Here is a 25124-nt window from a genome sequence, read left to right as displayed (position 1 = left end):
TCTGAGGTTTCTTTGTTGGCTTGAATTCAAAAATACCAGGAATTTGGGTCTAAAATCAAAACGCAAACTGCAGAACTGAAGATGATAAATCAGTTTCTGCCTAATCAGAGATTTGAACTGTTAGCCAACCAAGTCAATCAATCATTTAAAACGATTCTTTCTTATTTTCTTGTCTTGCACACAATCAATGTTAAAATTATTATTTTTTGAATGAAAATTACGACTATATAACCAGACAAAAATAATCAGATCCTCCAGCGGATGTATATGTGAGAATAAGTCAGACTACCAGCTGCTACACAGACCACACATGCTCAGTGATGGCAGCATTACTGAGCATGTGTGGTCTGTTTCACTGTTCTTCCTCAATGACAACGCTGGACACGGTTTCTCGAGAACAGGTGCATTTTAATGTCTTCACTCCATATAACGCCGGGAAAACTACAGCAGAACTGACTGAACAGCAGCTGTTATCCCCTTGCAGCCGGACTTGAAAGCCTGATCCTTCTCACTCACAGGAGTGAAGCTCCTCATCATCACCACATGATAAAAACAATCAATGCTTTGAATAATCTATTGATTGGTTAAGAGGATACATGATATGGGTTAAGAAGGAAAAAACTTCTTTAAAGTCTTTCAAGCCTTTTTTAGCAGTTTGCCAAAATCATTACAAATTAGCCACATTATTATCTACATTGAATCCTTTGACATGTTTTATGTCTTTTTTCAATGGATCCTTTTTGTGATAAAGAATGTAAATGTAACATAGGTACACCTTGTAAATCCCTCCTTTGTACTCAGTGGCGTCCTTGTTAACCTGATCTTTCATCCTAACAGGTAGAACTCACAGAGACTTTGCTCTTATCTGTGTGTTGAATCAGCTCACATGTGAAACTGTTACCGCTGGGTGAGGGGCTGCATGTCTGTGGACTTCCTGTCTACTTCAGTGAAGTTCATTTAGATCAGTTTAGCCATCATTTATTTATACTATATTTACATTCTGGAACAAAAACATTGATGATCATGTTTTCATGTTTCAACTTGAAACTATTGTTCTATTTTAAATAATAAGAAATCTTTTCATTGAAAATACATTGTCTGCGTAATAAGGTCTTTTTGAGGCCCATAGCTTATCAGTGTGGGTTTCCTGGTATTTCTCACATTTATACTGTGGCTGAGCCTTATTTACGGTCAGTGTAAGTTTTCTCTCACTTCTTGGAAGTGGTCTGGTTGAAGTAAATAATGCTTAAAATACTGATCAAGGACACGTTTTTTATTTCTATTTCCTGAAACAAATCTGGAATAACAGCTCTTTGGTATCGAGACTTTTCTCTGTTCAGAGATTGAGCCCAACATGTAAAACACGACTAAAGAAACACTGCTGCTGTTCAAGTTGACTCTAAACAGTAATAGTGTGCTGTTATCACACAGAATGGGCACGCAAAACATCAAAGAGATGTGATGCATGGAGTCCTGCTGTACTGCCTCATTGTGAACGGAAGATTTTAAAGGGTTTACTCTATATCATTCTTTTATTAAGCCTTTCAGAGTAAACTATATCCATGTATATGATTTCACCTTTGGCACACTAATAAACAATGTATTGATTAAATATGTGTTATTTTCACAGTTCATTTTTTTATCTCGAAGTAAGACGACTCGATCTCTGAGGCACCGACTTTCACTCCTTGAGGATTAAGAGAGGCTGGTGCTCAGAGTGCAGGTTTTTACAGGAATTCTCAGAGATGCGTGAATCGAGCAAAATCCCACTTTGGGATTGTTTTTTGTTTGGAATAAACATTGCAATACAATTCAGATCTCAAAAAGTTGATTTTGCATGATATAAGTCCTTTAATATTAGGCTTATCACAACTTTTAAGGTGTGTTTTGTGTGTGTGTGTGTGGGGGGGGTTGAAGGAATATAAAAGGGAGAGAGGTGCAGAAATGTGTGTGTGTGTGTGGGGGGGATTCAAGTGCCGACTTGAATAATTTATTATTTTAAGCTGTAACAATTATACCTGATCTGCTGGAAAGACAAATATTACATCAAAGGTGAAATTCTGACATGAAGATGAGCGGTACATATCTGAAGAGGGGTGAAGCAGACAGAGAGCAGTGTAACAGTATGCATGTGCAAGTAGAGGTGGAGATACATGCAGGCTGCCGAAGTGAACCATGTGATCATAAGGGGAACCAGATCCACCAGGATTATAGGGGGGGGGGGGGCCCTCAGGCCAGGAGAACCCCTCTGATGGGACCCATCCAGCCAGGTGCAGAGGGGCCCCCCGGCACCGGGAGGCACAGGTGAGCCCGGCGTCAGGACCCCCAGACCACAGGATAGGTGTGCTCCGCCGTACCAGGCGGCAGCCATTGGGGACACCGGGCGCTGGACACCGAGACGCGGGCCAAGGACGCAGCCAGGGCTCCCTGATCAATTTTAAAATTGGTTATGCACTTCTGTGAATTAAAAAGGACTGCCAAATCAGAGTCCCTGATTGGTCAAAGTTCAACTGGTTTAACTTTAAACACGCATTCAATGGCCGCACATTTTGTACATAGATCCCTGAAGTTGTTATAAAAATATATGTAGTGGCATTTTAATGTGTGAATTTTTAAGGCAGAAGCCCAAAACGTGTATTTAAAAAACACAAAGAAATTTACAAAAGAGGATTTTGATGATCTACACTTGACTAAATCAGTTTCCACATTTCCTTTATGGCAGATGATCCACATTTGGGGTGTATTGGACAGCAGAATATGTGCTAAAGGTTGAAGGATGAGCTGCGTTCTTCCTCTTTGGTCCCACAGATGGGTGGTAGATTTCCAGTGCAGCATCCTAAAATGCAACAGTTTCATTTATTATCTTCATTGTGAAACTAAATCACATACTTAATATCAATGTAATTCTAAGATCTTCACAAGAGCCTTCTTTAATATAGGCAGCCCAAAAGAAAAAAAAGAAAAGAAAAGGAAAGAAATTTGACCGAGCTTATCTTCAATATTTGGGTTTATTGAAAACTTCAGTGTTAGAATTTTTTCCCCAGTTTTCCTTGTATTTCAGAAATATTTTTTAAATGTATGCACTCACTGGACACCTCATTAGGTACACCTGTCTAGCTGCTCGTAAACAGAAATTTTCTCCCTTGTATTAACGGTTCAGGCTGGTGGTGGTGTAATGGTGCATTGGGGAAGGGAATTTTCTTGGCATACTCTGTGCCCATTGGTACCAACTGAGCATGGTTACGACGCCACAGTCTACCTGAGTTTTGTTGCTGACGATGTCAATCCCATCTTGACCACAGTCTACCATCTTCAGATGGCTAACGTGCCTTGTCGTAAAGTTGGAATAATCTCAGACTGGTTTCTTGAACATGACAATGAGTTCACTGGACTCAAAAGCCTCCACAGTCACCAGATCTCAACCCAATAGATCACCTTTGGGATGTGGTGGAATGGGAAATGGTATCATGGATGTGCAGCCAAAAAATCTGCAGAAACTGCGTGATACTATCATGTCAATATGGACCAAACTCATTGAGGAATGTTTCCAGTACATTGTTAAATCGATGCCACCAAGGATTAAAGTCTTTCTGAAGACAACTGTCCATTCTGCTAGAAGTTGAAGATGGGGTAACTATGGTGCACTGGGGTTCTGTCCTCTTTTCTCATCTTCTTCTCCCCTCCTTCTCTTCTCTATTTTTGATCATTATTTATCATTTAGTTCTCCATGTCTCTGTTTTGTGCAGTGTGATTCATGTTGTCTCTCTTTCCCTCTCCCCTCCTGGGGAGTGGAAGTACTTCCAGATTCCAGTTGGCTCATCCGTGCTCCTGTACCTGACTGTGTACCTCGTCTCTGGCTTACCTCTACTACTGCTTCTACACCTGGCTGTGGATCCTGCCTCTGGCTCATCTCTGCTCTGTACCTGGCCGTGTACCTCGTCTCTGCTCCTGCTCCTACACCTGGCTGTGGTTCCTGTCTCAGGCTCAACTCGCGCCCCTGACTGTCCCCTCAACCACGGCTGGATGAAGCTCGTCTGCTGGACTTTAAATATGTAGTTGTAGATTTAGATAAGTTAATTCTTCTCTAAGAGATCTGTTAAATCGCCTGTCCGTCCTGGGGGAGGATCCCTCCTTCATGTGGGCACCCCTGAGGTTTCTTCGTTTCTTCCAGAATCCGTTTTTTTAGGAGTTTTTCCTTACCGCAAAGGGGGTCTAAAGGCAGGGATGTCCAGTTTGGCTTAGTCAGTTTGTTAGTTCAATTTAGTATTTTCCTATTGAATTCTATGTATTCATGATCCTTTTGATTTTATGTTTAACTTTTTCTATTACCTATATGAAAGCCCATTGAGACGACTGTTGTTGTGAATTTGGGCTATACAAATAAAATTGAATTGAATTGAATTCTGATACACACAAGGTGTACCTAATAAAGTAGCCGGTGAGTGTATGTTTATATATGATAATAACTAAGGATGTTCCAAATTGATCTTGTGATCAGTAATCGGGCCCGATCACGTAGTTTCAGATTTGATCTAAATCAGATTTTTATTTTATTCTTATTATGATCAGCACTGTATATTTCAAGCTCAGTATTTAAAATGAATGTCAAAGTAGAAGTCTGCATATCCTGAATGGATCACAGCATTTTATTGCCACAAAGCGCAGAAGAATACGACAGCAGTTTAAGCAGACGGAACAAAAACAGCTCTGTAAATTTAGCAAGATATTTCCAGATTTTGTCTCTGGGGCTAAAAATCTCTTATACATTTTTAAAACTGACAGCATATGGCTATGAATTTGTGCCTTAATGCAAACAACGACCTGCAAAAGTATTTAAAAGAAAAATAAGATCAGATTTCTGTTTCTTGACATCTGTCTGCTGTTGACAGCTGCAAAGTGCAAGCTCCGGGGGAATTAAAATTAAAATCAAATGACCTGTAATCGAATTGGTGCCAAAAGATCCTGATTGGAAAAACCCTAAAATAACCACAATTTATACAAATTACAAAGTAAATTGTTTTAGGTAACTCAGTTAAATGTATGATGTGGAAGTGAACCAATTTAGATTTTATCATATGAAATTCTAGCTCATGCAGAATTAATACCGTCACTATCAACGCTTTTTCTCGCTTCTGCGAGTTTTTGCATCTGTGCAAAAAGATATCAAGATGTAAAATATCAACTTTCATGTTCTAGTATCAAGATAGAATAGTAAAACAAAAAAAACCTACATTTGCTTGGGTTCATTACCTGGTGATGCATTTGTCTTGATGGAGGATTCCTTTTGGTATTTTTAGATTTTACTGCGAAGTGTAAACAAAACATTTTGTTAAAGGTAAAAAAAAAAAAAGAAAATCTGAATTTTTTGTTTGGTGGAAGATTTAGCTTTGAAAAACACTTCAATTGAAATAAGGATCTGTGAACATTCGTTGGTACTGACCTGTATGTTTACAAAGTTTGTAAACGGAGGAAACCAGGAGAACAGAAACAGCTGGACACAGATAGAGAGGCAGCTTCCACCAAACATCAGGATCCCACTGTTCCATCTTGATGCAATGATGGAGTTCAATGGGTCCTGCAGGAAATAATGCAGTTGCTTATAAAAAATAAACCTGTATAGATAGATGTGCACAGAGATATATTTGAAATGTTGTTTTTACTCAATTCAGGTGAAGTGAGTAAAAAAAAAAAAAAAAAAAATGCAGTTGTTTGATTTTAAATACATTTTATAAAACTTATAGTATTCTAAAAATCCAATATTTGATTAAAAAAAAGTTCAAAAATTAAAAGATAATGCTAATAATTCATGGATTTTAATCGGGAATTAGAAAGCCTTTTTCTACCAGTGCCCTTATGAAATTTACAAAAAATATTTTTTTCTAAATGTAACCCTTGTGCTACCCTAGGCGCTTTACCATTGGGAGTTGGGTCATCTAGACCCACTAGACAGTGCGCTGAACCTTTTTTCTTCAATGATTTGTGATCTTCACTGGTGTCCATGGATTACATGAAATCCTCTTCACCATTATCCACCTTTGTCATGGTGGGAATAACACCTCAATGTAAGGGTGGGGTCATGATTCCCGGTACGTGGCGGACCCAGGTGCTGAAACCCAGAAACAAGGCCGGCGAGTAACAGGTAAGAAGAGTTTTAATTGGATCCCTCTCCGAGAGTTTTCTGCTTGAGATGGCGATGGTTCAGAGATGGCTGGTGTCGCTCGTGATGAGATCTTCCTGTAGCAGGAGAACAACGTAGGGCAGGAACGAGAACAGGATAACGGCAGAGCAAACCTAGACGTGAGACCAGGGTAGTCACCATAGAGGACAACGATCTGGCGTTGAATGATGGGGTTGAGTCTCCTTTTAAAAAGCAGGGCTGATGAGGTTGAGTGGCAACAGCTGGAGGTGGTTTTGGAGTGGAACTGAGATGGAGGGGGAGGAGACTGACCAGACCATGACAGGTGGGGTCAAATAAGATAGCACAAGGGTTAACAATAATATGTGCACAGGTGCCATTAATTTGGACCTAAACAAAGCCTATAAATTAGTGCAACCCTTGTGTTTGTAAGGGTTGCACTAACCCTTACAAGGACAAAATCAGTTTCTCAATTATTACTCCTAATTTTTGATTATGCCATTTAAATTCAATTTCATGCTACTTCAGCTTGTTTAAATTCTCTGGATATAATTGACAATGATTGATGTAGTTTTGTTCTCCGCTGCCCATTCTATAAACACCTTGGTTTACTCTCACCATCAAATAGAAGATAGGTTCACTTTTAAAATATGTTTTTAAATTCATTTGCTCTAACCTCCCTTTTTACTTAATACAGTACTAAGTTCCCTATGAATAATTTACAGCATCTCAACCAGTGGGTTTCTCTGTTCATAGATATAAAAAGCAGTCTGCAAAAAAAAAACCTTTCTAAGGCACCCAGCAACTTATGCTCCATCTCAAAGCTCTCTTAATTATTTTATTTGAAAAACGATCGATTTTGATTTTTTGGCCATTTGGTGTTCCTAATGTTATCTTCTTTCTATATTTTTTTGTATATTACTTTCTTTTAAATTTTTACAGTACATTATTATTGCTATTATTGTTATTATTCCATCACAGTTATGTCTTTTATTTTAATTTGTATTTTTATGATTTTTTAGTGCTTTAAAATTTGAATCCTGTTTATTTTGTGAGATATCATTTAAGGGAGAGCTGGTGTGTTTATGGTTGTGCATGTGAATGAGTCTGTGCATACTGCGAGTTAGATTAAGTTATATTTTCATCTGAGTTTATGGAAACTGAAAGTTTATAGTAAAAAAAGTTCAATTAGCATTTATTGGACTGATTTCAGCTATAAACATTATAATTAAAAGCTGAACTACACTAAAAGTACAAATATCATACAAAAGTCCAGTTTTTCCACCAAACACCTAACCCTAACCCACTGGGTTCATAGTTTTGCATCCAAACATAAAATAAGACATTTAAATACATGGTTATAAATGATTATTAAAAAAGATATTCAAGATTCAGAATATAGCAGAATATAATTGTATGATTACAGCAAAATAATATGAATATTTATGTAAATTTACCAAACTGTTATTTTTGCCTTACGATTAGATTTGCAGATAAAACAGTCCCAATAATGGAACAAAAAAAACAAAAAAATATTTAGGTAAAATACTTACTGACGGAGATTTTTCTGATGATGTTGCTGTAATACCAGATCTCTTCATGAGTTTCTACCACCTTCTTTCCTTCAGTTCCACAGTAGTAGAAACCTTCATCAGAATAGGTGACATTGATGATCGTCAGGTCATAAGAATCAGAGGAAACGTTCTTTGTCCATATAAACCGAGTTTTCCCTAAGTTATGAAAGTATGCTCCATCTAGAACAAATACAGGTTGGTTCTCGTGGGAACAGTTTCTGAACCACACAGGCGGTCCTGCATCTTCCATTTTACAGTCACAATAGAGAGTGATGTTGTCTCCATGTCTGACTGTCACCTCAGACACTGACGCAGAAGTCCAGTCAAAACTGCAGGAAACTGCTCCTGGAAGACAGATGTCAATTACCAAAAAAAAAAAAAAGATTCACAATTGTAACCCTTGCGCTATCCTAGAAACTTTAACGTTGGGAGTTGGGTCATCTACACCCACTAGACAGTGCGCTGAACCTTTTTTCTTCAACGATTTGTGAACCTCACTGGTGTCCATGGATTACATGAAATCTGTCCACCTTTATCCACCTTTGTCATGGTAGGGAGAACACGTCAATGTAAGGGTGGGGTCATAGGATAGCACAAGGGTTCATTTAAAAATCCGTGGAGTTTTTAAAAACAACTCTGACCAACTCCAAAAAATAGATAAAAGAAAAACAAGTTTCCCCAGATAAAAGGCAGAATGATGTGCAGAGGATCCATCAGTGATGTGGGTCATGAACGTTAAAGAGTACAAATGTTCCTCTGCAGATGCGTTCACCAGTTTAACTTGAAGATGTTGTGAGTTGCGCATATTTTCCACTGAAGGGGACACAGGTTTTGATTGGTCTGCTGAGTGGAACCTTTTTTTTCTGTGGTTTCTTCGTTCGTGTGAATTCACCGATAACAGTGAAGGTGTTTGGGTCTAAAATCAAAGTGCTGAACTGCAGAACTGAAGGTGATAAAACAGTTTCTATCTGAGATTTGAACAGTTAGTCTGTGCATTGGCCTTAACAGCAGAAGTTCAATCAAACGCAAACTCCCAACACGTTTAGCCCCAAAAATTGACATAGTCAGATGGTGGAGTATTAAAACAAATGTGTGTGGAGCCCTGAGCTGTTTTGAAAGATAAAATCTGTGAACTCAAACCCTCATATGTTGTCAGTGAGCCTGAATGCAAGCTATTTACCATTAAAACACAATCACAAGCACAGATACATGATTTAATTTGGTGGTCATTCACAAATAAAAATGATTTGCATATTGTATTTTTTGATAACTAATAAATATATATCTGCTCTCATGAAGTAGATTCGTTGAAGGTCCACCTAATGTATTTATTTGACTAAAGACAGAGTGACAACAGTGCTTCATCTTTAGGATTTAGCTTCAGACCTTTCTGACTCAACCTTTATTTACTTGGACTGCCTGTGATAATATGAATCAATTTGGTATTCATTGGTGTGTATCAGTGGTTTCACCTCACAGTGAGAAGGCCCTGGTTCAAATCCCAGCGGGACTTTGTGTGGAGTTCTCCATGTGCTTAAGTGGGTTTTCTCTAGGCACTCCAGCCTCCTCCAACAGTCCAAAAACAGGCTTCATTGGTTGATTGGTTACTCAAAAATTGTGTCCCTAGGTGTGACTGTGGGTGTGATTGCATGGCCTTGCGACATGCTGGTGACCTGTCCAGCAGGGTTTACCCGCCTTCACCCAACCTGCAGATTAAGCTCTGGCAGTTCCGTGGCATAAAACGGGTTAAGAAGATGGATGGATTTTAACCTGGAGAACCCAACCACAATTTTCTTCAGGGCTTTTAAAGTTAATTAAGAAGATCTGGTTTTTGTGTGTTCATTTTGATAAGCAGCAGTTAACAGCAGCAAAAAAAGAAATAATTAAAGCTACAAGTAGCATTTAGCGGGCCCGAGCACGTGCGACCGCCTGGTACGAGCGACCGCCCCGTGAGCAACGCCCTGCTCGAGCCATTCTCGTCGTTCTTTCTTGTCCATTCTGGAGCTCCAAGCTAATGTTAATATGAAAGCAGCCTGGGGGGGGGGGGGGGGGGGGGACAGACTGTAATCTGTTGCCTTAAGGGACAAAGACTTTTGCATATAGCATGAATGAGTGAGTGAATGAGCAACGCCCTGCTCGAGCCGTTTTGTGTCGTTCTTCCTTCTGCATTCTGGAGCTGCAAGCTACATTTAACATGACAGCAGCCTGTTGGCGGGGGGAGGGGGGGGGCGCTGTAATCTGTTTCCTTTAGGGACTGATATTTTTGCATATATTGTGAAAGAAAAAATTCAAACAAAGCCTCGTTTAGACCTGCTCATTTTCTCATCCAAGCCCTTTTCAGATTAAAAAGTTGTCAATCAAGCAATGATGATAATCATTAACACTGTACCTAAAGATGTGAAAAATAGAAGTGATCTAATTTCCACTACAATGTCTAGACATGTGTCAGCTATGTTTGATAACTTGGCCGATCAGGTGGACCGGGATCTTGCAAAGCGCATGTGGTTTTGCATCCAGTTTGAAGATTCTCTGGACAGCAGCAGTGCAGCGCAGCTGTGTGTTTGTTTGTTTTTTTTGTTTTTCTTTACATCAAGAGAAGAACTCTTGACAGAACTGCCCTTACAAACAAATAGAGGAGGAGTTGAAATGTATAACACGGTGAAAGAGTTTTTGTTCAGAAAAAGGTACCATTAGTAAAGCTGGTAGCAGTGACTGCAGACGGGGCTCCTGCTATGATCAATAGACAAACAGGTTTCATCGCTCACTGTAAACCTGACCCAGACTTTCCAAAATGTCTGCATTACTGCTGCGTCATTCACCAGTAGGCCTTAAGTGTAAAAGTGATTGGCTCTGGACACATAATGACTCCTATTGTGAAAATCATAAAAAACCTCAGCTGCAAAGCAAAACAGCACAGGATTTTCAAGGTGCTATTGGAGGAGATGTCCGTTGAATATCAATATGGTGATTATGACCTTGCATTTTTGACTGACATTACTGGAAAACTAAACCACTTGAACTGCGAGCTGCAAGTCAATGGCAAAAATATATTTTGTTATCGAACATTCATCCGGAGCCAGTGTTTCTTGTGGGGATCTTTTCTGCCAGGGCTTGTCAGCTTGGTCAGTGGATGTTGCTGCAGTTGTCTCCCTTGCTGGGGCAGCTGGAGTTAAACACAGCAGCTCACGGCTGTAAAGTGGATGCCGTTGATGTCCCAGTCTGGATGGACACTGTGGCGATGTTCCTATGGCCAGGCTGGCTCCTGGTATAAAGAGATTCCCAAATACCGTTTCCTAACCGCAGAGCCAAGCATGTGTTTACATGTTTAGGTCAAAAATGTGATGAACAGCTTCATGTTGTCTATTGATGTAAGTTTAAACCTAAACATGTTTCCCTGTTACTAATCCAGTTGATATGGTTCTCCATCTGTGTCTAGGTGATAGAAAAGCATTTTTTTATATTTAGAGCTCTAAGCAAACAAACAGTTGTCTATATAAAAGAGCTTTTACAATTGTGGACTTTTAGCAGGACTTTGAGTACATGTGACCAATGTATGGTGGATGTTCACAGACTTTGTGTAAAACTGAAGGTGACAGAGACTTTGGAGAAGTGGCTTCATTGTTCTGGACTTCTTTGTTTCACCCACAGAAAAGTTAAATTGCTGATTTTTTTAAAAAGCTGCTGAAAAAATTATCTTTTTAAAATTGCAATTTCTAATTTGGGTTTTACATTTTGTGTTCCATTTTTTGTGATTTTATTAGAAAGATGTTTTACTTCTTTGGTGTTTAAAGGTGGTACATATTGTATATACACAATCTTCTTAGAGACATTTGCTATACGTTGTGTTGTCGTTGTAGTTTAATTTCATTGGATGTATTGAAAGGAAATGAAAAGAAGTTGCAGCATTGATAAAAAAAAGCATAAAAGAGACATTTACTGTCTGATGTTACATTTGTAGGAGTGTACTGAGGCTGGGTTTTTTTTGGGAGCACATTCATATGTTTTGTTTGTAAAAAAAAAAAAAGATAAAATATAAAGTTAATTGTATTTTGGATGAATAAAAAAGCAATGGTTAGTGCTAAAGATGTATAAAAGACAAACAAAACAAAGGAAAATGCTATATTTTAGTGTTGAACTAGGCTTTCTAACTGTTCTACTTTCTGTCTGCCACTCCTGGCTAATTTACATGTGAGCACACAGCCGGGGGGTGGGGGGTGGGGGCTAACTCCACTCCTGCAGCAGGGGAGACTGATGAAAAGCTGGAGGATGTAAGATTGAATAAATAAAATCCTAGAGTTGACCAGTTCATTTTATATATGTTAATATTTTTTATTTTGGTGCTGATAACCTAAACAGAAGTTATGATAAAAATATTTGTTTGAGTCAAAATGTCCAAAAATTTGCTTTCAGCACAATAGGGTGATTAAGGTGGTTAAATGTTTCTCGTACGTATAATGCTGCTTTTCAAACGTGGAGCTTTGTAGGACGCATCTAATTCTGAAATCTCAGCTTCCTGAGACAAACGGCTGATTTCCTATGAAGCTTGATTATATGACTGCAACGGAATCGACCACTTCCTGTTTGGCAGTGGCTAACGCAGGCACCGTCAGATGTCCAGCCATGAAACTTTAGATGATGAGAGAAGAGCCTTCTGAGTATCTCCAGTTTTAATTTCATGCACATCGGAAAAAGCACAGAGAAAATACAGGGCAGAATGTGCCCTATGCAATAACTAGGTGGCGCTATAGAGCTCGTCCAAAGTTGTCATATCCATGGGTTCAGAATGGAAGCTTCATATCCATTGAATTTCAGTGAGATTGGACAAGGAATGTGCACGTGAGAGCAACATTTGTGTGCATGGCGAGACGCCCAACTTTGCCGCTCTGTCGCGACCACACCCCCGCGTTGAAAGATGTTTTTTATCAGAGTAAACTTCAATGGTTTTTCAACAGGTGGACGTCATTTTGAGGTGTGTCGGCTCATCCTACTTGGAGCAGTGATGCTCCAAGTAAAACATGTCATTTCCTGTTGCCAGCAGGTGGCGCTTCACCTCTTCCGGATTCTTCCCCTGCAGACAAGATCAGAGTCAGACTGCAATCATGCACATCAATTTTATGCATGGCTGAGTAATGGCCATTTTTCTTTTCATGGCGTGTTTTCGAAACGACCTCAAAATGTGACGCGCCGCCACGGTCACAAACAACCATAAAAACTGAAAAGCTTCGCAATTTAAGATCGGACAAGTGTCTAGTTTACAAAACCAAAGTTTTGAGTCATTATTCACAAATCTCTAGGAGGAGATCGTTCTAGAACGAGGCCTGCAAATGACCAAAATAGAGAAAAAATGACATATTGACATCAATATAGCAGACTTCCTGTGCGACTGACAGCTTGACAGCTGACCGTTTTTGTGCGCCCATGCCAATCTCCTATAAAATACGAAATTTTTCGCGACTCCTGATGTGTGTGCCAAATTTGGTGAGTTTTGGGGTATGTTAAAGGCCTCAAAAAGGCGACTCTTCCGGTAGAATAATGATAATAATAATAATAATAATAATAATAAACATTCAAATTAAAATAGGGTCCTTGCACTACGTGCTCGGGCCCTAAAAATGAAAACATAAAAATGAAAAAATAGAAGGAAAAAAATCATAAAAATATAAAAATAAACTCAGGGCTAATTTTGACCCAGTGGGTTCTTCAGGTTAATACCCTCTTAAATTAAATATGTTTAAAAACAAAAATAAAATAGAAACGTTCCAAAAAAAGAATTTCTTAAAACTGTGTTTTCTAACAAACTCAGCTTTGATTTACTGGTATTCACTATCAGTGAACTTCATCCATTGTCAGTGGCGTTTAAATCCTTCCCAGCCCGTTGGATGCAACAGCTGGTTTTCTAATCTGAAAGCTGAAGACACCTGAATGCTCCCGATGAACTAAATGTCAAAACACTAGATCTCATTAACTAAATACTTTTTTAAAGTTGATATTTAATTTTGTAAACCACAAAGATTTGTAATTTTTTTAAAAACTTATTTGCCTTTTCTTTTGTAGAAAACATTGGATTGGCAAAGAAAAGGTATTTTGTCTTTTTTTCATCTGGACTTCAAATCTTCTTTCTTGAAGATAATTTTAAATTCAAAGCAAAGACGTCACCTATATAAATAAGAGCCATCACCTACATTTTTATTTTTCTCCTTCTGGGCACAACTTCTTTTTTTATTTTTGTTTTTGCATTAAACTGTTGACAAAAAGGTGTTGCATAGTGCTCGTCCCTGTTGGTTTCCTGTCATTTCTCACACTTAGACTGTGGCTGATTTAAAGTTTGGGTGACTTCAAGGAAGTGGTCAAACTGTCATTTAACCTTTGTGCTATCGTAGGGACTTTAACGTTGGGAGTTGGATCATCTAGACCCACTAGACAGTGCTCTGAACCTTTTTTCTTCAATGATTTGTGATCTTCACTGTTGTCCATGGAATACATGAAATCTTTCCACCTTTATCCACCTTTGTCATGGTAGGGAGAACATGTTAATGTAAGAGTGGGGTTATCTAAGATAGCACAAGGGTTAACAATACTTTTAAATAAATTCTACAATTAAAAACAATCATTATTTACCTTAAGATCAGTATGATCTTTCCTTTTATGTTCATATAAACATCTGTCAAAGTAGTTTAAAGTTTTTACTTCATGATTTTAAAATGCTAATGTAGAATTTGACATTCAATCAAACAATTAAAGAACACAAATATTATACAGAACTCCTATTTTTTCCCTAAGCTCTAACCCTGAGCCAATTGAGTTCATATTTTTTTTTCTATCACAAAATAAAAACATTCAATAAACATTCAGAAATTTAAAAAATACACATATGCTTAATATGTTGAATATTGTTGAATGTTGAATATTCCAGATTTAAACTGGTGGAAAATATGTGATGACAGAAACTGCTTTGCTTTAATATTTACAGTAGAAAATCAATATTGACGATGGAAATTGAGCAATTTCTTATTATTTTTTTGCCTGCTAAAATCAATTTGCAAAAAAACACATTAAAAGTTTCATCAGAAGTCATTTGGGTAAAATACTTACTGATGGAGATTTTTCTGATGATGTTGCTGTAATTAAACCACGTCTTTTGATCAATTTTTTCCTTGTCTTCCACCTTCTTTCTTTCAGTTCCACAGTAGTAGAAACCTTCATCAGAAAAGGTGACATTGATGATCGTCAGATCGTAGGAATCAGAGGAAACGTTCTTTGTCCAAATAAACTGAGTTTTGTCCAAATGATGAAAGAAGTACTCTCTATCTAAAACAAGAACAGGATGGCTCTCATTGAAACAGTTTCTGAACCACACAGTCATTCCTCCATCTCCCATTTTACAGTCACAATAGAGAGTGATGTTGTCTCCATGTCTGACTGTCACCTCAGACACTGATGCAGAAGTCCAGTTAAAACTGCAGGAAACTGCTCCTGAAAGACAAATGTCATTTGAGGAATCATTTTTTTTAACAACTTTAAATTGAGATTCAGTAAAGTCATTTGAAGCAATCCAAATCAACTTTGACTGATAGTAAAAGAACAAGTTACCCCAGAGAAAAGGCATGATGAGCAGAGGATCCATGAGTGATGTGGTCATGAACGTTAAAAAGTACAAATGTTTCTCATTACAGATACGCTCACAGTTTTAACTGAAGATGTTGTGAGATACAGAGATTTTCCACTGAAGGGGACGCAGCTTTTGATTGGTCTGTTGAGTGGAACTTTTTTTTTCTGTGGTTTCTAAGCATGTTTGAATTCAAAAATAGCAGTGTAAAGGTTTGGGTCAAAAGTTATACACAGAAGTTTTAAAGTTCAGACTAAATATAAAAATAAACTCAGGGCTAAATTTGACCCAGTGGGTTCTTCAGGTTAATACTCTCTTAAATTAAATATGTTTAAAAACAAAAATAAAATAGAAACGTTCCAAAAAAAGAATTTCTTAAAACTGTGTTTTCTAACAAACTCAGCTTTGATTTACTGGTATTCACTATCAGTGAACTTCATCCATTGTCAGTGGCATTTAAATCCTTCCCAGCCCGTTGGATGCAACAGCTGGTTTTCTAATCTGACAGCTGAAGACACCTGAATGCTCCCGATGAACTAAATGTCAAAACACTAGATCTCATTAACTAAATACTTTTTTAAAGTTGATATTTAATTTTGTAAACCACAAAGATTTGTAATTTTTTTAAAAACTTATTTGCCTTTTCTTTTGTAGAAAACATTGGATTGGCAAAGAAAAGGTATTTTGTCTTTTTTTCATCTGGACTTCAAATCTTCTTTCTTGAAGATAATTTTAAATTCAAAGCAAAGACGTCACCTATATAAATAAGAGCCATCACCTACATTTTTATTTTTCTCCTTCTGGGCACAACTTCTTTTTTTATTTTTGTTTTTGCATTAAACTGTTGACAAAAAGGTGTTGCATAGTGCTCGTCCCTGTTGGTTTCCTGTCATTTCTCACACTTAGACTGTGGCTGATTTAAAGTTTGGGTGACTTCAAGGAAGTGGTCAAACTGTCATTTAACCTTTGTGCTATCGTAGGGACTTTAACGTTGGGAGTTGGATCATCTAGACCCACTAGACAGTGCTCTGAACCTTTTTTCTTCAATGATTTGTGATCTTCACTGTTGTCCATGGAATACATGAAATCTTTCCACCTTTATCCACCTTTGTCATGGTAGGGAGAACATGTTAATGTAAGAGTGGGGTTATCTAAGATAGCACAAGGGTTAACAATACTTTTAAATAAATTCTACAATTAAAAACAATCATTATTTACCTTAAGATCAGTATGATCTTTCCTTTTATGTTCATATAAACATCTGTCAAAGTAGTTTAAAGTTTTTACTTCATGATTTTAAAATGCTAATGTAGAATTTGACATTCAATCAAACAATTAAAGAACACAAATATTATACAGAACTCCTATTTTTTCCCTAAGCTCTAACCCTGAGCCAATTGAGTTCATATTTTTTTTTCTATCACAAAATAAAAACATTCAATAAACATTCAGAAATTTAAAAAATACACATATGCTTAATATGTTGAATATTGTTGAATGTTGAATATTCCAGATTTAAACTGGTGGAAAATATGTGATGACAGAAACTGCTTTGCTTTAATATTTACAGTAGAAAATCAATATTGACGATGGAAATTGAGCAATTTCTTATTATTTTTTTGCCTGCTAAAATCAATTTGCAAAAAAACACATTAAAAGTTTCATCAGAAGTCATTTGGGTAAAATACTTACTGATGGAGATTTTTCTGATGATGTTGCTGTAATTAAACCACGTCTTTTGATCAATTTTTTCCTTGTCTTCCACCTTCTTTCTTTCAGTTCCACAGTAGTAGAAACCTTCATCAGAAAAGGTGACATTGATGATCGTCAGATCGTAGGAATCAGAGGAAACGTTCTTTGTCCAAATAAACTGAGTTTTGTCCAAATGATGAAAGAAGTACTCTCTATCTAAAACAAGAACAGGATGGCTCTCATTGAAACAGTTTCTGAACCACACAGTCATTCCTCCATCTCCCATTTTACAGTCACAATAGAGAGTGATGTTGTCTCCATGTCTGACTGTCACCTCAGACACTGATGCAGAAGTCCAGTTAAAACTGCAGGAAACTGCTCCTGAAAGACAAATGTCATTTGAGGAATCATTTTTTTTAACAACTTTAAATTGAGATTCAGTAAAGTCATTTGAAGCAATCCAAATCAACTTTGACTGATAGTAAAAGAACAAGTTACCCCAGAGAAAAGGCATGATGAGCAGAGGATCCATGAGTGATGTGGTCATGAACGTTAAAAAGTACAAATGTTTCTCATTACAGATACGCTCACAGTTTTAACTGAAGATGTTGTGAGATACAGAGATTTTCCACTGAAGGGGACGCAGCTTTTGATTGGTCTGTTGAGTGGAACTTTTTTTTTCTGTGGTTTCTAAGCATGTTTGAATTCAAAAATAGCAGTGTAAAGGTTTGGGTCAAAAGTTATACACAGAAGTTTTAAAGTTCAGACTAAATATAAAAATAAACTCAGGGCTAAATTTGACCCAGTGGGTTCTTCAGGTTAATACTCTCTTAAATTAAATATGTTTAAAAACAAAAATAAAATAGAAACGTTCCAAAAAAAGAATTTCTTAAAACTGTGTTTTCTAACAAACTCAGCTTTGATTTACTGGTATTCACTATCAGTGAACTTCATCCATTGTCAGTGGCATTTAAATCCTTCCCAGCCCGTTGGATGCAACAGCTGGTTTTCTAATCTGACAGCTGAAGACACCTGAATGCTCCCGATGAACTAAATGTCAAAACACTAGATCTCATTAACTAAATACTTTTTTAAAGTTGATATTTAATTTTGTAAACCACAAAGATTTGTAATTTTTTTAAAAACTTATTTGCCTTTTCTTTTGTAGAAAACATTGGATTGGCAAAGAAAAGGTATTTTGTCTTTTTTTCATCTGGACTTCAAATCTTCTTTCTTGAAGATAATTTTAAATTCAAAGCAAAGACGTCACCTATATAAATAAGAGCCATCACCTACATTTTTATTTTTCTCCTTCTGGGCACAACTTCTTTTTTTATTTTTGTTTTTGCATTAAACTGTTGACAAAAAGGTGTTGCATAGTGCTCGTCCCTGTTGGTTTCCTGTCATTTCTCACACTTAGACTGTGGCTGATTTAAAGTTTGGGTGACTTCAAGGAAGTGGTCAAACTGTCATTTAACCTTTGTGCTATCGTAGGGACTTTAACGTTGGGAGTTGGATCATCTAGACCCACTAGACAGTGCTCTGAACCTTTTTTCTTCAATGATTTGTGATCTTCACTGTTGTCCATGGAATACATGAAATCTTTCCACCTTTATCCACCTTTGTCATGGTAGGGAGAACATGTTAATGTAAGAGTGGGGTTATCTAAGATAGCACAAGGGTTAACAATACTTTTAAATAAATTCTACAATTAAAAACAATCATTATTTACCTTAAGATCAGTATGATCTTTCCTTTTATGTTCATATAAACATCTGTCAAAGTAGTTTAAAGTTTTTACTTCATGATTTTAAAATGCTAATGTAGAATTTGACATTCAATCAAACAATTAAAGAACACAAATATTATACAGAACTCCTATTTTTTCCCTAAGCTGTAACCCTGAGCCAATTGAGTTCATATTTTTTTTTCTATCACAAAATAAAAACATTCAATAAACATTCAGAAATTTAAAAAATACACATATGCTTAATATGTTGAATATTGTTGAATGTTGAATATTCCAGATTTAAACTGGTGGAAAATATGTGATGACAGAAACTGCTTTGCTTTAATATTTACAGTAGAAAATCAATATTGACGATGGAAATTGAGCAATTTCTTATTATTTTTTTGCCTGCTAAAATCAATTTGCAAAAAAACACATTAAAAGTTTCATCAGAAGTCATTTGGGTAAAATACTTACTGATGGAGATTTTTCTGATGATGTTGCTGTAATTAAACCACGTCTTTTGATCAATTTTTTCCTTGTCTTCCACCTTCTTTCTTTCAGTTCCACAGTAGTAGAAACCTTCATCAGAAAAGGTGACATTGATGATCGTCAGATCGTAGGAATCAGAGGAAACGTTCTTTGTCCAAATAAACTGAGTTTTGTCCAAATGATGAAAGAAGTACTCTCTATCTAAAACAAGAACAGGATGGCTCTCATTGAAACAGTTTCTGAACCACACAGTCATTCCTCCATCTCCCATTTTACAGTCACAATAGAGAGTGATGTTGTCTCCATGTCTGACTGTCACCTCAGACACTGATGCAGAAGTCCAGTTAAAACTGCAGGAAACTGCTCCTGAAAGACAAATGTCATTTGAGGAATCATTTTTTTTAACAACTTTAAATTGAGATTCAGTAAAGTCATTTGAAGCAATCCAAATCAACTTTGACTGATAGTAAAAGAACAAGTTACCCCAGAGAAAAGGCATGATGAGCAGAGGATCCATGAGTGATGTGGTCATGAACGTTAAAAAGTACAAATGTTTCTCATTACAGATACGCTCACAGTTTTAACTGAAGATGTTGTGAGATACAGAGATTTTCCACTGAAGGGGACGCAGCTTTTGATTGGTCTGTTGAGTGGAACTTTTTTTTTCTGTGGTTTCTAAGCATGTTTGAATTCAAAAATAGCAGTGTAAAGGTTTGGGTCAAAAGTTATACACAGAAGTTTTAAAGTTCAGACTAAATATAAAAATAAACTCAGGGCTAAATTTGACCCAGTGGGTTCTTCAGGTTAATACTCTCTTAAATTAAATATGTTTAAAAACAAAAATAAAATAGAAACGTTCCAAAAAAAGAATTTCTTAAAACTGTGTTTTCTAACAAACTCAGCTTTGATTTACTGGTATTCACTATCAGTGAACTTCATCCATTGTCAGTGGCATTTAAATCCTTCCCAGCCCGTTGGATGCAACAGCTGGTTTTCTAATCTGACAGCTGAAGACACCTGAATGCTCCCGATGAACTAAATGTCAAAACACTAGATCTCATTAACTAAATACTATTTTAAAGTTAATATGTAATTTTGTAAACCACAAAGATTTGTAATTTTTTTAAACACTAATTTGCCTTTTCTTTTGTAGAAAACATTGGATTGGCAAAGAAAAGGTATTTTGTCTTTTTTTCATCTGGACTTCAAATTTTCTTTCTTGAAGATAATTTTAAATTCAAAGCAAAGACGTCACCTATATAAATAAGAGCCATCACCTACATTTTTATTTTTTTCATTCTGGGCACAACTTCTTTTTTTATTTTTGTTTTTGCATTAAACTGTTGACAAAAAGGTGTTGCATGTTGCTCGTCCCTGTGGGTTTCCTGTCATTTCTCACACTTAGACTGTGGCTGATTTCAAGTTTGGGTGACTTCAAGGAAGTGGTCAAACTGCCATTTAACCTTTGTGCTATCGTAGGGACTTTAACGTTGGGAGTTGGGACATCTAGACCCACTAGACAGTGCTCTGAACCTTTTTTCTTCAATGATTTGTGATCTTCACTGTTGTCCATGGATTACATGAAATCTTTCCACCTTTATCCACCTTTGTCATGGTAGGAAGAACACGTTAATGTAAGAGTGGGGTTATCTAAGATAGCACAAGGGTTAACAATACTTGAATGTTATTAAAGGACTTTTTTTATTTTTCATTTTCCACATGCAAATTTGGCATGAATCCTTCTTCTTTTGGAACTTTTTTCTTTCATTTAAGAATCATTTGGAAAGAAATAGACTAAATTCAAAGCTGCTGAAAAATGCTACAAATAAACAAAATGTCAGTTCAAAACCTGATGAAATGAAATGAAACATTGATCATATAAAATATCAAACAATGAAAACTTAAATATACACTTGTTTTTTAGTCAAAAATGTCCTGAGAGCTGCAAAATTGTGCATTTTTGCCACATCACCAACATTATTTATTTATTTATTTTATCTGTTTTGTAGATGCACACTATGTAGAAACACTGAATTTCTTTGTAGCCTGACTTTGGTGTTCATCAGTCTGTGTGTTAAACTTCACGGATAGGTGAGTGCAGCTAAACCATTGTGGGTTTCCTGTGTGTTACTTTTATTGAAGACTTTCGGGTGGTTGAGCCTGTTTCTTAACTGTTGACTTTCTTAGACACACAACAAGGCAGAGCCATCTTATGAGAAACAAAGAATTAAAAGAAGAAGATTTCATTTGATGTTTTTTGAAGTACCTTCTGAGGTTTCTGTCTAGGAAAAATAAAAGTTCCAATATGATAAATAAAAATCTTTGGATCAATTTCAAAGGAGGTTATTTCAAGGAATTGAAGGTGAAACGATCCAGTTTTTCAAATCTTTCCAAATTTAGTCTGGGTTTATTGTAAAGATGTAAAAAACACAGCTACGCATTTGCCTAAAATGCACAAAAATCTTTATTTGCTACCTTATTGAATTTGTTAGTCAAAACCATTTTCTTTACAGGGAAACCGCTTAACCCTTGTGCTATCCTAGGCACTTTAACATTGGGAGTTGGGTCATCTAGACCCACTAGACAGTGCTCTGAACATTTTTTCTTCAATGATTTGTGATCTTCACTGGTGTCCATGGATTACATGAAATCTTTCCACCTTTATCCACCTTTGTCATGGTGGGGAGAACACGTCAATGTAAGGGTGGGGTCATCTAAGATAGCACAAGGATTAAACAGCAAATAGAAACTGAAAGAATTTGAAGCAGGAGTTAAATGACACACGTTGCCCCTGTAAATGTTCTGCTCCATTGCTTGGATTAGCAGCTGAAGTTTGTACCAAAAAGCTCTAGTTTTCTGCAGAAGAACTGAAGTGTTGAATGGCATTTTGGTCTGCATGCAAGGAAATATCCTAAATTGAATCTAAAGATGCCAAAGATAACATTAACAAAAATATCTGCCAAAAGGTATATCTGTGACAAAGAGCTTTGTTAGTTTTCTAAAAACAATCTTGGACTCAAATGTGGAAAATGTTCTACAGCTTTGATGTTCTGACAGCAGAATATGTGCTGAAGTCAGAAGCCTGAGTTGTTCTCTTCCTCTTTGGTTTCAGTGATGAATGTCGTATTTCCAGGGCAGCATAGCACACATCTTCATCCTGGAATGAAATATTTACGTTTGTTGATGATCTTTTAGCGTTTAAAATAGCAAAACTGCAGAAATGCAAGAGGGCAACAAACAAACATCTCCTGACTGAGTGAAAAATATAGAACCAAATAAGGCTCAGAAGTCCAAAGTCTGGCCCGGGTTGAGATTTTTACCAGTCTGCACATTCCTGTCATAAAATCAATAAAATGCAGCCCCCAGTATTTTCTAAAAACCGAGTGTACCATGTCTTGGTTGTGGTTGGCTAAATTACATTTTCTGCCTAAGAGAACACTGTAGTGTGACCCTTCTGTGAGGCTTTCTAGCTCATTTCCTTTTCGTAATTTTTATATCATTTTCTAATTACGTACGGCCAGTGCTGAACTGTTTTCTTAGCCGCATGGACCCGGAGGAAGAATTATTATTATTAAAACATATGACCAATAACTACATTTAGGCTTGGAAGTTCTTTAAATACATGCCAACAATGCAACAAGCTTGGCCGGACGAATTACGTGCGGCCAACATGAATTTTAATCAGTTTTTGTGCGAAGATTGGCAAATCTTTTCAGTATATGAAAAAATTGTGTCTGTCTGAGAGACTCTTTTCAAGGAGTTTTATGTTAAGAGGGAAAGCAATTTATAGAAACATGAAAGTCCATGAAGACTACTCTGGGGACATGTTAAAAGAACATGTAAATAGTTAAAATAAATTCTACTTTAAAATACAATTTTTTAACAGCAGTTATACTAATTACTTAAATAATAATAAGAAAGCAACTGGCTTTTTAAATGTTGAATATTTCATTTGGAAATAGTTCCTGATTTTATACATTACTCTAAAACTCTGACAGGCTGTTGGTGCTGTTTACCTGTTGCAGAGTCGGTCTCGTCCGATCTCTTGAGTTCTGTATCTTTTCAGAATTTTGAGAAGAGTTTGCCGCAGAAGCTTGAAGAAAACCTTTAAAAAAAACATGTGATGTATGCTTAGATGCAGCATCAGGTATGAATGTAGTAATCTAAGGAAAGTACTGAGATACCTGATTTCTGACAAATCCTGTAAACCAGAACAGAGAGGAGAGCAGAGAGAACAGAAACGATCGGACACACAGAGAAGAGCAGCTTCCAGCACACACCATCGTTCTGCTGACTGTCACTGGTACAGTTATGAGGCCTGTTGGAGGCTGCATTAAAAAAATAAATAAAGCTGTTGCATTTATTTTCCAGCTAAGACACTATTTAAAAAGTAAATGCTTCCATTTTTGAGATTTATCTTTTTTTATGTTTACTGATATAGTTTAACACAAAATCTAATCAGTGATCATAAAAATTAGGAAAAAAACAAATTGTGAAGATGAGTGCTTTAAAATAAATTCTCCAATTAAAAACAATCATTATTTACCTTAAGATCAGTATGATCTTTCCTTTTATGTTCATATAAACATCTGTCAAAGTAGTTTAAAGTTTTTACTTCATGATTTTAAAATGCTAATGTAGAATTTGACATTCAATCAAACAATTAAAGAACACAAATATTATACAGAACTCCTATTTTTTCCCTAAGCTCTAACCCTGAGCCAATTGAGTTAATATTTTTGTATTCTATCACAAAATAAAAACATTCAATAAACATTCAGAAATTTAAAAAATACACATATGTTTAATACGTTGAATATTGTTGAATGTTGAATATTCCAGATTTAAACTGGTGGAAAATATGTGATGACAGAAACTGCTTTGCTTTAATATTTACAGTAGAAAATCAATATTGACGATGGAAATGAAGCAATTTCTTATTATTTTTTTGCCTGCTAAAATCAATTTGCAAAAAAACACATTAAAAGTTTCATCAGAAGTCATTTGGGTAAAATACTTACTGATGGAGATTTTTCTGATGATGTTGCTGTAATTAAACCACGTCTTTTGATCAATTTTTTCCTTGTCTTCCACCTTCTTTCTTTCAGTTCCACAGTAGTAGAAACCTTCATCAGAAAAGGTGACATTGATGATCGTCAGATCGTAGGAATCAGAGGAAACGTTCTTTGTCCAAATAAACTGAGTTTTGTCCAAATGATGATAGAAGTACTCTCTATCTAAAACAAGAACAGGATGGCTCTCATTGAAACAGTTTCTGAACCACACAGTCATTCCTCCATCTCCCATTTTACATTCACAATAGAGAGTGATGTTGTCTCCATGTCTGACTGTCACCTCAGACACTGATGCAGAAGTCCAGTTAAAACTGCAGGAAACTGCTCCTGAAAGACAAATGTCATTTGAGGAATCATTTTTTTTAACAACTTTAAATTGAGATTCAGTAAAGTCATTTGAAGTAATCCAAATCAACTTTGACTGTTAGTAAAAGAACAAGTTACCCCAGAGAAAAGGCAGAATGAGCAGAGGATCCATGAGTGATGTGGTCATGAACGTTAAAAAGTACAAATGTTTCTCATTACAGATACGCTCACAGTTTTAACTGAAGATGTTGTGAGATACGCAGATTTTCCACTGAAGGGGACGCAGCTTTTGATTGGTCTGTTGAGTGGAACTTTTTTTTCTGTGGTTTCTAAGCATGTTTGAATTCAAAACTAGCAGTGTAAAGGTTTGGGTCAAAAGTTATACACAGAAGTTTTAAAGTTCAGACTAAATGTCCGAGAGCCTCAGACGTGTTTATTATTTTGGCACAGATACATTTTTAAGTTATGTTTTAGTTTCACCATCATAAGTCTTGTCCGGTATCAAATTCAGACC

General features: G+C 36.5%; 1 protein-coding gene and 1 long non-coding RNA gene across 4 annotated transcripts; both read right to left on the bottom strand.

Annotated features, from left to right (window-relative positions):
• Positions 1-2235: 2235 nt before the first annotated feature.
• On the bottom strand, positions 2236-7671 carry LOC144994818 (uncharacterized). The gene is made up of 3 exons (XR_013658462.1): positions 5441-7671; positions 5251-5303; positions 2236-2836 (listed from the first exon to the last, which is right to left on the bottom strand). It is a non-coding gene; the product is annotated as an uncharacterized LOC144994818 (long non-coding RNA).
• A 4797-nt stretch (positions 7672-12468) lies between these two features.
• LOC105358627 (uncharacterized) lies at positions 12469-24845 on the bottom strand. 3 transcript variants are annotated; one of them, XM_078953858.1, is made up of 7 exons: positions 24749-24845; positions 24251-24631; positions 19215-19595; positions 17009-17389; positions 15137-15183; positions 14803-14907; positions 12469-12778 (listed from the first exon to the last, which is right to left on the bottom strand). In XM_078953858.1, the coding sequence occupies exons 1-7, from the start codon at positions 24795-24797 to the stop codon at positions 12695-12697; spliced, it is 1428 nt and encodes a 475-aa protein (XP_078809984.1). In that variant the 5' UTR covers positions 24798-24845; the 3' UTR covers positions 12469-12694. The 3 variants fall into 3 exon arrangements, with proteins under 3 accessions (XP_078809984.1, XP_078809975.1, XP_078809985.1); XM_078953849.1 differs by having other exon boundaries at positions 12505-12778; positions 14803-15183; XM_078953859.1 differs by lacking the exons at positions 24251-24631; positions 24749-24845 and adding an exon at positions 19713-19901 and having other exon boundaries at positions 12505-12778; positions 14803-15183.
• Between the last annotated feature and the right edge of the window lie 279 nt (positions 24846-25124).

Source organism: Oryzias latipes, chromosome 1, assembly GCF_053564925.1.
Source record: "Oryzias latipes strain Hd-rR chromosome 1, Olatipes_Hd-rR_3.1".
NCBI classification, from domain to species: domain Eukaryota; kingdom Metazoa; phylum Chordata; class Actinopteri; order Beloniformes; family Adrianichthyidae; genus Oryzias; species Oryzias latipes.
This window is presented reverse-complemented; position numbering and strand designations above follow the sequence as displayed.

Coding starts and splice junctions, on each gene's coding strand:
- LOC105358627 (XM_078953849.1), bottom strand. CDS start 24,797: ATGACCACATCACTCATGGATCCTCTGCTCATTCTGCCTTTTCTCTGG. Junction 24,632..24,748: donor CATTCTGCCTTTTCTCTGGG/GTAACTTGTTCT, acceptor TTTGTCTTTCAG/GAGCAGTTTCCTGCAGTTTT. Junction 17,390..19,214: donor CATCAGAAAAATCTCCATCA/GTAAGTATTTTA, acceptor TTTGTCTTTCAG/GAGCAGTTTCCTGCAGTTTT.